Source organism: Falco biarmicus, chromosome 5, assembly GCF_023638135.1.
Source record: "Falco biarmicus isolate bFalBia1 chromosome 5, bFalBia1.pri, whole genome shotgun sequence".
NCBI lineage: Eukaryota > Metazoa > Chordata > Aves > Falconiformes > Falconidae > Falco > Falco biarmicus.
This window is the reverse complement of record NC_079292.1, coordinates 31,963,594-31,977,879: the sequence shown is the minus strand read 5'-3', so window position 1 is coordinate 31,977,879 and position 14,286 is coordinate 31,963,594. Positions and strand designations below refer to the sequence as shown.

Below are 14,286 nucleotides of genomic sequence, written 5' to 3'. Positions count from 1 at the left end.
TGTTTTCGGTGCAGAAAGTGTCCAACCAGAAGACTTCCTATGTGACTGACAAGGGCTCAAATTCCAGCGAGCAGCCTGAACCCAGCCTGTTCAGAGGGACTTTGATCAGTGCTTTGTACTGTATAAAGCTGAAGGGTGCATGCTTGCAAACTGTAGTAGACCCAGGATGCCAGTAGAAAGCAGAGGGGGTTCGCTGGCTAATGCTCTTGTTTGGCCAGCTCTGAACCACTATCCTACAGCCAAACAAGATAATAGCAGGCGGCGAACAGAAAAGGTCAACAGATGTACAGTTGCTTCTTGCAGTCAGCCCGATCCCTTCTGGCCTCTCACACCTCCTTTCATTCAGCCGTGTCAGGTGGGAGGAAATTTATTTATTTACCTTTGTTTTATAAACCTGAACGCCACAGGTAAAATCTCAAAGTGTGTCGGCAGACAGTCTTTGAATATGCCAGTGTCATGTTCAGGATGGGATGTAAACCTAAGAGCTGATGTATTTGGGGTTTTTCTGGCTGGGATCATTTACTAAGAAGGAAATGTTTAAAATCACATCCGTCATTTTAGCACTGAAATCATTCCCTGAGCATATATCTCTGACTATTTCCAATGGGAATTTCACATGTTAATAGAAGTCAAAATTAATCCGCATCTGATGGATCTACAGAGTAAGAGCTGTACATTATCTGTGTATCTAATGTGTATATCATGTTAAGGATCGATATATTTTGGTGTAGGCATACTTCTGGTAATGCCCAGTTACTTAACTCTAATTTCAGTAAGTCTAAGTCCAAGTACAAATGCTGCATTCAGTTGTGAAGATATAATTTTACTTTAGAATAAGTGCTATCTAAAGCACATGCAGTATTCAGGCTATTTGTTATAGTATACAAATGATGTATGCCATGAATGAAGCTACTGAATCTAATGCAGAGATTTCCGAGGTGTGAGGAATTAGCTGTAACTTTATAAAAAATTCTATTCCTAAATATTTTTATGACAATCAAAGAATGGATCCTTTTGGATAAAGTAAATAACCCTCAGAAACTGAGGATTACTGATCCAATCAAAACCAATTGCCAAATTTATAAGTGTAAAAGAAGTTTCCAATTAGAATTTATAATTTCTAATGCACATTATTAAAGTCCCAGTAACTTCTTTCTATTTGTTTCAATGGTTTTTCTTTTCTGAATTATTTTGCATTTCACTATTTAAATGCATCTTAAATGGGAAGATATATGTACATATGTTTTATGCATACTTACAGACACATATAAATATACTGGTAATCTAGCTTTTTTCAAGCTAACTTCTTATTTCATTACATAGTATTTCTTTTGGGACAAATCTGCATAAGATTTCAACAAGTAGGAGTTCCCTAGACTGCTGAATAAACATTTGCTACCATGGGGAAAGTCACCACAGCACAGTTTATTACTCTGAATGTTAAATTGATACTTTCTATTTAATAGAAGAGTATTCTGTTGTAATAAACATTTAAAGTAATGAACTATGTGATTGAAGGAGTTTTCTTTAATAGTTTTCAGTTGATGGGCCTTTGAATTATATTTCTTTATTATTAGCAAATGAAGACCTGATAGTCTTCACCTCAAATGAGTTAGGAAGGTTCCATCATTTTGATCCAATTACATCTATAATGGAAAAAATTTAGTGTGCTACTCCAAGAAGGTAATGAACTCTATCACAGGCCAAATTTTAGTAAGAATCCATAGTTGTGACATGGCTCTTTCTCTACAGACTATCAGACATTAGCTTAATGGTTTTAGTGACCTTTCATGACATTTTTAATGATGCTTTTTTACTTCTTAATTTTTCCTGTAAGTTCCTCGTGGTTTATTCATGTACAATATAAGCTGAAGTTGTAGCTATGGAACAGGAAAATAACTTTGCACAAATATGCATAGTTAGGTACAAAATAACTGTGGTTATCACAGTCTAATTGTGAGAAACGGACAAAAGCAATGCATAATTAAGCAAATTATTCCTCTTTTCAAGCCCTCAGGCCCCATTGTTATTCTCATGGTAAAGCAGAACCACGGGCCATCAGCCAAGCCATAGAATTTTTTATGAGGCAGGGAACAGCGAGCTCCATTAGTTTCCTGTTAAACACTTGTAATGAGGAGATATTTGGCTATAACTCTGTGGTAGTGCATCTACTTTGTCTCTGATTGTGTTCTGGGTCAGTGGTCATCATCTTTGGAATTAAAATGCTATAAATTAGTCTGGAAATTATTAATATGTACCTAATTATCAGAGTGTAAAAGGGAGTTTAAAGCTAGTTACATTTGTCTTCTCAGAGGACTAGAGTAGTGACAACAACCAAAGGCTGTATTTTCTGAACAAGCTAGAATAATTTCACATCAATGAACACGTTTCAAAGGTGCATTTGACACATATTCCAGGTACACTTTATTTAAAATTGTAACTTCAAGAATATAGCCTAAGTTAAAAATGTTAAAATAGGGATATCCACAATTACTAATTAATCCTTAAGAAATTGCTTATGTATCTAGTCTCATGTTTATCAAAAGTTACTCCCTGGCGTACGTTCTTTTACCAAAAGAATTATCCCTAAGATATCCCTGTAGATGCAGAAAGCAGGCATATTGACCACTATACCCATAAGTAATTAAATAAATTATTTACTAATAATATAATCTATAAGGAGTAAACCTGTAGTAAGTTTAATAAGTAAAAAATAAGGAGTTTACAAGATAATGAAACGTTTATAGCAATCTAAAATGGTTTAGAAAACACAAAAGCTGCTCAACAGTGTAACAGCTCTGAAGTGGAGACACAGAAGCGGGCCACTATTATATATATGTGATAACCTTTTTTATGTTTGAGAAATAGTATACATAGCAAGGTGGCAAGAAGCTCTTTTCCTTCTCCTAAAGTGTATAGCAGAATCCTTTTTGGACTATGTCTTTTTCTGATTATACCTCAGATTCAGTACAACAACATACATTTCAACAATTTCACTTATGCTTGTACAAGCATGCAAATCTGTAACTGGAAAATTTGCCAGGCATTTAGTGTGCCTGTACTGCTACAATAAAAAATAAATTTTCTTGGTGAGGAAGCTCAGTTAATCCATTTGTGCATATTTTTATGTTGTTTGTGAGATATATTTCCAAGTGTGTTGTAGTGCCTGTGTTTGAAAGCTTTGCCTATTACCACTTTTGAGATGGTAAAGAGAAAATAAATATTTCCTTCTGCTTTTACTGTTTGGTGGTGTGAGAGGAGTGGATATAATTTTATGAAATTTCATAAAAAATAAATTCTTACTTTCCCTTCGTTGTGCAAACTGGCTTAGCTTGTTTTCTTTATGCTCCTCGCCCTTCTTTGCCTACAAAGCTCCGTGTCAGTTAAAACCAATGAAGAGTTGATGCATTGTTTGAATAAATGTTGCTTGCGTGGTGTATAGGGTGAATGTTGTTAGAAAATAAAATGAAGCTTTAATTTTTATGATCTTTTAATCAGTTTCAACTTTATTGTTTTTCCTTTTCAGAAGTAAGACTTCAAGTTTTCAAGATTATCTTTTATATATGTTTGCACACCTGTATACATACTATATTTATACTTTATATATTTTTATTACTTTTATACACACAACATATACATATATAATCAATACAAGATGAATAGACTAAGTAATGACCTTTTATAAAACTGTGATGTTTTTTATTTGAGTCTCAGGATTCCTCTGAAGTATTTTATTTGTGAGGTTAAAACTTACCTTTTAAGATAAAGTACTTGAATCCTGTTCAGTAATTGAAAATAATTGTTCCTGGAGTTCCATTTGGGAGCAGATTTCTGTTGGCCAATATATCAGTAAACCAAAAGCAGGGCATTAAATCCATAATTCATTTCCAGGCAGAGATACCTGAGCTAATCTCTTAGGGGGCTAAAGAAGCCAGAGGAACACTGGGCTCACTTGGCTGCTTCAGTTATCCAAGTTAGCTCAGTCTGAGTTTAAAACTACTAGAAAAGAGCTGGAGAAGATGAACATGGAAGGGAAAAAATATTTTAAAAAACAAAATAGATCTGGGAAAATTCTCCCATTGTCATGACGAGTGTTGTGTTCTGTTTCTTTCACAGGCTCATCTAGTAGCAGCTTTCGAAAAAAGCTTGGGAAATATGACCGGCCGATTGCAAAGTCTAACAATGACAGCTGAACAAAAGGTACATTTACCAATGCAGATGCTTTAATGTAGAAAACAGTCAGCAGATTATATTAGAGTTTTGTTTAAAAAACACTGAAAGGGAACAGGGACAGCTGTAACAATAAGACAGACTGATCTTTCTTTAATGGTCGTTGTGATCAAATCTTCATAAAGCTCCAGGAGAATTAAACTGTGCAGCATCAGGTTTATGCAGACAATATCATTGAACAGTTTGTAGATAAAATCTTTCATTTCCAGATTTTAATTAAAACATATGTGACTCTAGGTTTAATCCATACTGAAAGATCCTGTAACAAAGACTGATCATAACCTGCTGGAGTGCTTCATTCCAGTCTGCCACAGTGTCAGAATAATAGAATTAGGCGAAGGGAAGAACTTTAAGCAGAGAAAAATTACTCCGTTCAGAGAGTTAATGCAGGTTAGGTATCCTAATCATGAGTAAACAGTTTTGATTTTCACTGTGCTGGTTTGACTATTGGGGAAAAAAATCTAAACCTGATAGGTAGTAAATTTAATGTGAGCCTTTGTACGAAGCTCAGGATTAAGAGACTGCTTAGCACCTTCAGGATTGAACTTCTGCAGCTTTCTGCCCATATTCGTTTTGAACAGTTTCCTGTAAAGTGGAAAGGCCTCTTTGAGCCAAACTGTGAAAGATACTGTGGAACAGAGAGCTGTTAGTCACCGCTGCAGTTAGTGTAGCTGTCTATAAAAATAACATTTCACAGTCTGGTTGAGCACCAACAGATTAAATGCAGTGAGACTCATTGTGAACTGGATAGAAAATATTTGTATTGCTTGCTTTTTTTCACCTTAAGCAAAAAAACACAATGGATTTTTCTTAAAATCAAAACTTTTTACTATTTTACAATATAATTTCCCTCAGGAAGTTTTCTTTCTGGAAGAGGTTAAGCAGTGACATCTAAACAGATCATCTCCAAGCTTCTTTCCCAAAAGATCTGGCACATATTCTTTTCCTTCTTTTCTCTGTTGTTGAGGTTAAAGTCCTTTAATCCTCATTATATAAATACAGGCTGGAAGAGCAGGTTTAATGCAGCAGTAATAAAAGCTACTTTTTAATTAGAGTTGGCTGTGCATTCTAATACAGAACTTCCTGCACTCAAGTGGATTAATTTTACTTCAACTTGCAGGATAGTTGCAATTAAACAGGGTGGTTTTTTAATTGAATTATTATTTAGCAAGTTAAATCTTTTGAAAAATATGCAAATTCTTGTTGAGATTCATCCATTAAACAGTAGCCTTACATACGAAAGGATGTAATTCAAGTGGTTTTATTGTCTTTTGCAATAAAATTGTTGTGATTCTCTTAACTTCATAATGAATATTCAATTTAGACCCTTTTAAGATTAGTCTTTATTAAGTATATTTAATTCTCCTTAAAAATAGCATGATCATATTAAATAGATTAAATGCAAAAGAATACATTAGCTGAGTTTAATAACTTTGCAGAGAAAATGTGTCTTCTACTTAGTTGTTGCCCTTATGTTAAGCAGTCCCATGAACTTTGGTTTGACCACTTTTATCTTGTCTTTTTTTTTTTTAGCTTAGGCAAACATTGTTCTTGTGCCATATACTTTGAGCTCCTTTTGCTCTTCCCACAGGAATCTGAGCTTATAGAGCTAAGGGAAACAATTGAAATGCTGAAAGCCCAGAATTCTGCTGCACAAGCTGCTATTCAAGGAGCCTTGAACGGTCCCGATCATACCCACAAAGGTATGGTTTTGTCACTATTAACATAAATGCAGAGTTTCTCCCCGGGGGGGGGGGGAAGGGGGGCGAGGCAGGGAGCGGAAAAGCTAAGTCACTATTTTTCTGTTATTTTGGGAACTTACAACAAGGTCAAGCACATTCTGCAATGCATGATAGGCATACTTGTGGTATTTCCAGAGCTGGAAACATTGCATGAGCTTCCTGTTTGCCAGAGTTCCTGGAGCCTTTTCTTCTTAGAACTGGGTGGCTAGGAATTGATTGCTGGGTGCCAAGAGTTAACCCTGTCACTGCAGTTATGTATTGAAGTACACCCAAGAAGCTAGCGAAGTCTAATGGTGAAACATGGTTATATCTTGGAAAACCAGTGTAAGTTGTTGCTCTGAAAGTTGGTGTATTCATTGTTAAGAGATGGACTGACAACAGCTCTTTCACAAGGTGCTAAATCAGTGCCGAAAACAAGCATTTTAAATTCCAGATTCTGAATTAATTTGTCATTGCAGTTAGGCAGATATCACATGATAAATACATACTTCAAAAGTGCCTGTTGATAAGCAACAGCAAAGGAATTAATTGAAGAAAAACAATAATGGCAGCATTCAGTTTTTCAGATGTTATTTAGATGTTTTCTTTAACGTCATTTCATTGCATGACTTGAGTATAGCAAAACTAATTTCTAGGAAGTAAAAAATAATCTAAAAGGTAATTCCCCTTGTTATTAGTAGGTATGGTCTGCAAGAATATTTTCCAGTGATTAAGATATAATTATCAGACACTTTTAAGAAATTGAAACTCAGAAGCTTCACCAACCATTTCTAACATTTTCCACTTTGTTATTTCATTTCATTCATTTTTAATGAACTCCTGCCTGCTTACTTCCATCATGGTATATTAGAAGTTAGCATCTGCACACTGATTAGGCCTGCTACAAGTCAAGTAGCGCCTATACTGACAAAAATAACTGTGGTATATGTGATAGTAACAAGTCAAGTAATCAATCCACCTGTAACAGAAACCGCACAGATTGCTGTGCAGGGTCATTGCCTTCATGCCCAAAAGACCCCGGTTTGGAGAAGCTCCTAACTGTTGGCCTATTTGTATCCCCACTGACCCCCATGTGGTTTCTCAAAGACTGCAATAGCTTGAGTCCAAGCCACTGCAAACATCAGTGCCATTTATGTTCATTTAGGCTCCCTTTGAGGAGGAAGATGCCACATAAATACAAGAATGATTATTATATTGAAACAGAGACAGATGGATTTCATGGTAATTTCTTTTCTTTAGATTTACGTATAAGGCGGCAACATTCTTCAGAAAGTGTTTCCAGCATCAACAGTGCTACAAGCCATTCAAGCATTGGCAGTGGTAATGACGCTGATTCCAAGAAAAAGAAAAAGAAAAACTGGGTAAGTACTCAGCAGGTTTAAACCTAATTTTTAGCTATTAAGTAATTTCCTAGTGCCTGAGTAGCACAACTGTCCATTTAATCTACAATATTCTTGTGGGGCCAGATGGATATGAAGCAATTCTCATGTATCAATACTGTGACACTACCAGCAAACTAAGAATTGTTGAATATCAGTGGGGAATTATTTGTATAAGCCAAGATAATTAAAAAAAAAAAAAATACAATAGCTGTTGTGACCAAAACTATCTCTGGGCCACATTAAAACCCTGTTTGATTTTTCTTCAGTCATAGTTTGATTCAAAGGCTTGACTCAGATATGTTACCCAGCTATGAAGGGACTTCAAAACTGTTAAGAACTCTCATGTAAAAGTAGTAGAGTATTTAAAGAAATTAAGATGCTTCTCAGCTGGAACACACAAATACCACGTAGTCCTAAAGGGTTTAATCAAATACTTTCAGTAAATAATCAGAAAATATGTTTTTGTTGTTTTAAAAATATTACCTGCGTAAACATTTGTTTTAAAATACTGATCAGCCTTCATTCCCTTGATTTGTAATTCCACACTCTTTCATGTTTCTGCAAGGTGAACTCTAGAGGAAGTGAGGTGAATATAAACCATGGAAAATTTGGCATGCATCTATAAAGAACCCTATCGTGGCATGATTGCTATTTATTTTGGCAGTAGGCTTTTATACCTTCTAAAAACAGATTATCCTGTATGTCTTCTCAGTTTGTCTCTATTCATTTTAATCTCAAAGTTTAGACTACAGAAAGGGGGAGTGTAGCCAAAATCCATTTCTTTCTTTTTAGATATCATGAGCTGGAAAGAACTTAAATAATGTTTCTCTGATCCGTGGTCACACTCCCCGTTCTCCAATTATATCATGAAAATAATGTTTGAATACCTCATTTTTTATAGAGGAACAAGTTTGCCATTGAGTTCTATACAATTTTAATCAGAATAACTTTCTGAAAATAAAACCAAAAACCCACAACATTTTTCTAAGATGAACAACTTCTGTAATTAGACAAAGGTATCAATAAATGGGCTAGTTAAAATTCACTGCAGACAAAATTGTTGTCATCTTGGCTCCTGAAATAAATGGCTCTTTGGCTATTCTGTCCCTTTTCAATACTGGGTAAGAGCTTCTAGAGGGAAAAGGCAATGCTTGTACTTTCAGAGATCTTACTGCTCTAAAGGAAACTGCAGCAAACAGTATATACCTTTCAGCTAACATTCTTCTCAGCAGTACAACAAAGCAAGCCTCATGACCCAGCTTCAGTCCTCTCGCTTGTGATCCAAACCATAGCATTTACATAGTTTGGCCATTCAAATTTTTACCAGGGAAAGTAAATTGGCAAACCCAATAAATTGGACTTGTCATTTGATTTCAGCATGTAGTAACAGCAGGTTCTGCCTGTACATAGATGCAAAGTGGTTATTTAAAGCCAGCCCTTGAAGGGAATGCCATGGGAATGGGATTCCGCTGGGGCTTAATGGTTTTAAATGAGCACCCCCTCTCCCATAGCTGTACCACTCGATCCTGCACTTTTTCCATAGCATTATGTTTGCGTTGCGCTGGATTAATAAAGTCAAAACAAAGCACTGTATCATGTTTTTAGAGATACTGTGTTGCATATGTTAATACCTTGCTTCTGTATACTGACCTCAGGCAGTGGCTAGGATGGCATCTGCAAACTAACTCTTCGAAACATGAGCTGCACACAAATTGCCGTGATGAGGAAAATAATGTTGCTCTATGTTTGTTTTCCAGCTAAGAAGCTCTTTCAAACAGGCCTTTGGAAAGAAGAAGTCCACCAAGCCTCCTTCCTCACATTCAGACATAGAAGAGCTGACAGACTCCTCTCTTCCTTCATCACCTAAATTGCCCCACAGCTCAGGAGAATGTGGGGCAACATCCATGAAACCATCACAGTCAGCGTCTGCGTAAGTCTCTCTCTTGGCAAACATTTCTTCCCAAATGGGATGGACTGTGAAAGAGTCTTCCTCAAATGTGGCCATTTGCAGTTCAGAAACCACTGCCAACAGCCGTGATCTTTTAATCTCATGCTCCATCCATTTGCCAGATTTCTCGTGAGCTTCACTCTGTTTGCACACTGCTTTTCCAGCAGCTTTTTCTTAGTTCATTCCTCCTTTCACAGCCTTTACCCAAAATCATCTAGCAGTACAAACCTCTTTCCAAATGCATGTTCAAAAACTTATGTTGAGCTCCCCCTGCATCATTAACAGCTTTATCATATCCACTTAGTGAAGGCCAAATACTATACTTTTCCTTTCTTCATGACATACTGAAAATGTAATTTTATTTTCCAGGTAGCTATGAATTTTTACAAGATATTCATCCCTTGTATTATTACTTTATCTATTATGTAGCTACTAATTGATATAATTTTTACAGTACTTCTTTTATCAGCTTGGACTATTTTGCAGGATTTTTACTTTCACTTTTTATTCAGATCACCATCCTTAAGGTTTCAGGACTGAGAACAAGTGATCAGTCAAAAGCTGTCCCAATTCTTCATTATTTTTTTGATGTTTAGTGTATTTTTCTCACAGACTTCCCAGCTCCCATTCATATTTTTGTACCTTTTTTTTTTTTTTTTTTTTTTTTCATTCTGCTAAACTCATAGCTTTTTCCAGTTTGGGGAAAGTTTGGGGAAATCATCCTCTTTGAGCCAACAAATATGTACTACTGATGCCAGCCCTCCTTTCCTTGTCCTAATTGAGAATAATCAGGTCACAAGTACTCTTCCTTAAAGCACCTGGGAAATTCTGATCTCATGACTGATTACTGAGGTTTCAAATAGAATTCCCCTGCATTAGGTTAGGTGCCTTTTATGATTAACTTTTTATAGACTTTAGTGATTTTTACATACTAGGTTTAGGGGTTTGATATCAAATATTCCCACAAAAGGAAGACCTCCACAATAAATGTTTTTCTTTCCTCACATTCTCTACAGACCAGTGAAGAATAACTCATCTAGATCTCTAGTTTTGTTGGGTTTTTCTATAGGAAGCTCACATTTTTATGGTTTCAGGTGTATGTGTGTTTTGGGAGGAGGACTTCTACATATTTGGGACTGTGGAGTCTGATTTATTACCATCTTAAAAATCACTAGTAAAAGTCTTAACAGAAAGTGCTTGAACTTAAACAAAACACTTTCATGCTACAAAATTAATTTACTCATGATACACAGATCTGTTCTCAACCTTATCCTGTTCCCTTTCCACCAATCCTGGTCTTTCTCTGTCTCTTTGACTTAATGTACTGGTGTTCCCAGAATTTATCAAAGGCCAAACTACATATCTAGTGTTTCACCCCAAGCTCTTCCCATGGCTATTTGGTCTCTGAACCTTAACTTCCTAAATTCTATCCAGTTCACAGCCTTCTGTTTCATCCTCCATAACATTTTTAAACACTGATCTTTCACGTAAGTGAATCACATTATTAAATTCTTTTTATTATTGTGACCTTTCTACACAGGATTAACATAGATCCCTTCCACAGAGAGATCAGATAAAATATATTTACTTAGATTAATTTCTTTATCTGTTACACAGTTAATGTTACTTTCTTTGGAAAACTTGGTTTTCCATTGCATAATTTGTACATATCACCTTCAAGATTTTCTATAACTGTCAGCAGCCTCTGTTCAAAGATCATTACTTATTCCTACCCAAAGCAATCTATTGATTTAAAAATCCTGAGATTGTAACAAGAAAGAAAAAGTAAAACTCTTTTTTTCTAAAGACTTTGAACCTTTGTCAGAAGTCTGATCAGGCTTCTGAGCTTCTTTTGGTGACTGCTCAGAAATGCTAACATCTTTTTGGTTTTCTTCCTTTTGATGAAGCCTCATCTTCTTATATAATTTTACAGTTGTAGAAGCTGAGTGTGGAAGAGCTCTGGAATCCACAAAAGAAAATTCAGTTCCTACTTTCTTCTTCCATTCTGCTTATCTTAACAGTCCAGACAGCTTTTTCCTGCTTCTTCCCGAGCCATAGCCCAGCTCCCTGCTTCATTTTTATCTTCTTTAAAACCAGCTTGCCAAGATCTTTTTGTCCATCCCTTCTGAAGATGCACGGCAAAAAAGCCAAAAAGAAAATGGCCAACCAATAGATAACGTGACTTCTCAGTTGTCCAAATTGTTGCATAAGATAATATATGCTTGTAAATAAAATGTAATTTCTTAGTTGGTTAGCACAGGTATGGGCACATCAAACCAAGAACTGTATCATGGTATTTGGAAAAAAAATCCTAGTACATGCCTTTATTCATTTCTACTCACATTTAACACATTTAAAATATTTGTGCATGTTGTAAATGATATTCATTATTTTCCTTCTTCAATTTGCCATAATTTTTTATTTGCCATAAACTTCTTCATCTTCCCTTTGCTTATGCTTTCTTTTTATATTTTCTTGACCTGAGTCTCATGTTCTAAATCATTACCTTTACTTTCTTCCAATTGCATCTGTCAAATACGTGTGTATGCAGGTCATCTCTAGTCTGGGCACCAAAGAAAAGGCAAAACGGTCACATGGTCTACAAGCATAGATCCCGGTAAAACTGAGTGTGGGGCATGGAGTTGTATACCCAACTGCTGACCTGAAGAGTGCTGCATTTTCTTTCCCAAAATGCATTTGCATGCATTCTGGCAATTGAAAATTTGACATCTGTTTCTTGTTTGTATATTAGTAGTAATAATCACAATAATACTACTTATTATTATTATAAAATATTGCTCTGTTAAATTGCTCTGCAGATATTAACTATTTATAGTGACAGTAATAAAGAAGAAATAACATCTAGTGAATTGACTGAATATCTTGCTTAGTGTAACAACATAGCCAAAATTCAGTGCTTTATTTTCTACTGCTTCTGTTATGCAACAGGTCTGGGTCTAATGATGACAGAGAGGCAAATCAGTCTGATATGAGAACGGGACAGTTGTGTGTCCCTGGGCCAGTCATGTTTTCATCTTTTCTTACAATATAACAGTTTTCCTTCCCTTAAAATTAATGTTCATGAAAAATAATCACATGGTGATTACTTGTAATCCAGTCTTTAAGATAAAAAAGAAACCAAACCAACCAGCATGATTTCAGATACCATACAGTACCAAATGACAAACTGTAGGCAAAAAGTCCACCATCACAAATTAAAACCATTACAGATAAAAATCTTCTAGATCATGCAGGCAATGTGTACTGTTTCTTTGTGTACTGTTCAAACACAGAAAACTCTTGATGCCTAACAGATAGTAAATATCATTAATTCAGTTTTATCAGCATACTTCAGTTCTGACTGTTGCTACTTGGGGAAATCATGACCTTTGCACCAAAGAAATGACACAGATATAAAATTGAATCAAAACCAATGGCTGATACACATTCAAAAAAAAAGATTTCTGAAAAGTTCTTAACAACTTTTTTTCACCATAGTGGACTGTCTAACTAAACAAAAAAGGTATAAAACAAGCTGATCATTTCACCTGGAGAGGGCTTTTTTCCTTTTTTAATTTGCAATTTGAACCTTTTCATGTTTATTTCATAAGATTCTTTCTTTACTCATAGGTTTCACCAGCAGCAAGCATTTTCTGTACTTTGATATTTAATAATGACAGTGCTTTGGGGGAAGAACCTGCCTTTAATCTCCTTCCTGTTTCCTGCTCCTCTTTAGGATCTGTGAGTGCACAGAGGCAGAGGCTGAAATTATTCTTCAGCTAAAGAGCGAGCTGAGGGAGAAAGAGCTAAAATTGACAGACATCCGTCTGGAAGCCCTCAGCTCTGCACACCACCTGGATCAGATTCGGGAAGCCATGAATCGCATGCAGGTCAGTGCAGTAGCGTAAGTGATGACAAGGGTGCACGGGTATGCCTTGTGTATTTCCTTTCCCAGTACTTTGTTTCAAGTACCAAAAAAACTGTCAATATAAAGTAAATTGCTAGATTGACAGTACTTCCAAAGTATGGGTATGATAAGTGTTCACCTTACAATTATGATATTCTTAGCAATTATATTAATAGCTAAAATGTGTTTAAGAGATATAGAAGAAGACATAATCCCTGCCCAAAGGATATTTGTTATCTAAAGCCTAGGACTGAGGAAAGCAACATGACGGGCAAGCAGATCAAGAAGTGATTTCTACAGAGCTTTAAATCCTTGGGCTGTGTGGGGGCTAGGGGTGCATGTGCATACTCTCTCATACTAACCCAGCCATGGCTTGCTGAGGCAAAGAATGTAAACCAGAACTGAATTATTGTACCCAGAATCACTAAAATTTCACTACCTTATTTTGTGACACTGCTCCAAATCCTTCCCCAATGCATTTTTCATCAGAAGACTTTCCCTGTCATGAGGGTGAAAAGGTGCAGAAAGAATGACAGTGTTCATCAGTGGAGCACAGAGCTTTATGGGACTCAGCTCTGTTGTCCATATAGAAGGGTCTAGTGTCACATTGGGTGACCAAAAGTATCTTCTACAACATCCATACAGTATGAGATAGGTCCTTCAGTAGATCTGGACCCTTCTGGAATGACAGGTGAGATACCTAGAACACCCCTGAAGGCACTATAAACCTGTATTTGGGAAACACAATCAAGACCATGGGGTGGGGATGCTGTTTGAGACTAGAACAGCTGCATATAGATGTCTAGGTATGAGCTAGGTGATAAACTCTTGTTGTTGTCAGTTGAGGTTTAGACCTGCGATAATGGGGCCTAGAGAGCTATCCTAAAATGATCCTAAGATAGGTATAGAGGTTGAAATTGGGTTGTTGGAGCTTTAGCATTCTACCATGCAAGACCATGTTTACAATGACACTGGAAACCCACATTTACACAGCTGAATCCAGCCCCAGTGGCTTGTCAGCTGAATTGCTCTGTGCTGTGTGCTTAGGTCGGGTGCACCTGTACACACTTTTGTATA

At 36.2% G+C, this 14,286-nt stretch overlaps 1 protein-coding gene across 7 annotated transcripts in view; it reads left to right on the top strand.

Moving 5' to 3' along the window:
• NAV3 (neuron navigator 3) overlaps positions 1–14,286 on the top strand; it is a 414,503-nt gene that overhangs the window by 380,798 nt on the left and 19,419 nt on the right. For all 7 annotated transcript variants that reach the window (XM_056340408.1, XM_056340406.1, XM_056340405.1 and 4 more), the window contains 5 exons: positions 4,117–4,200; positions 5,822–5,933; positions 7,212–7,333; positions 9,112–9,284; positions 13,039–13,192. In XM_056340408.1, the coding sequence (XP_056196383.1) occupies positions 4,117–4,200; positions 5,822–5,933; positions 7,212–7,333; positions 9,112–9,284; positions 13,039–13,192 (645 nt within the window). The remainder of the gene's footprint in view (positions 1–4,116; positions 4,201–5,821; positions 5,934–7,211; positions 7,334–9,111; positions 9,285–13,038; positions 13,193–14,286) is intronic.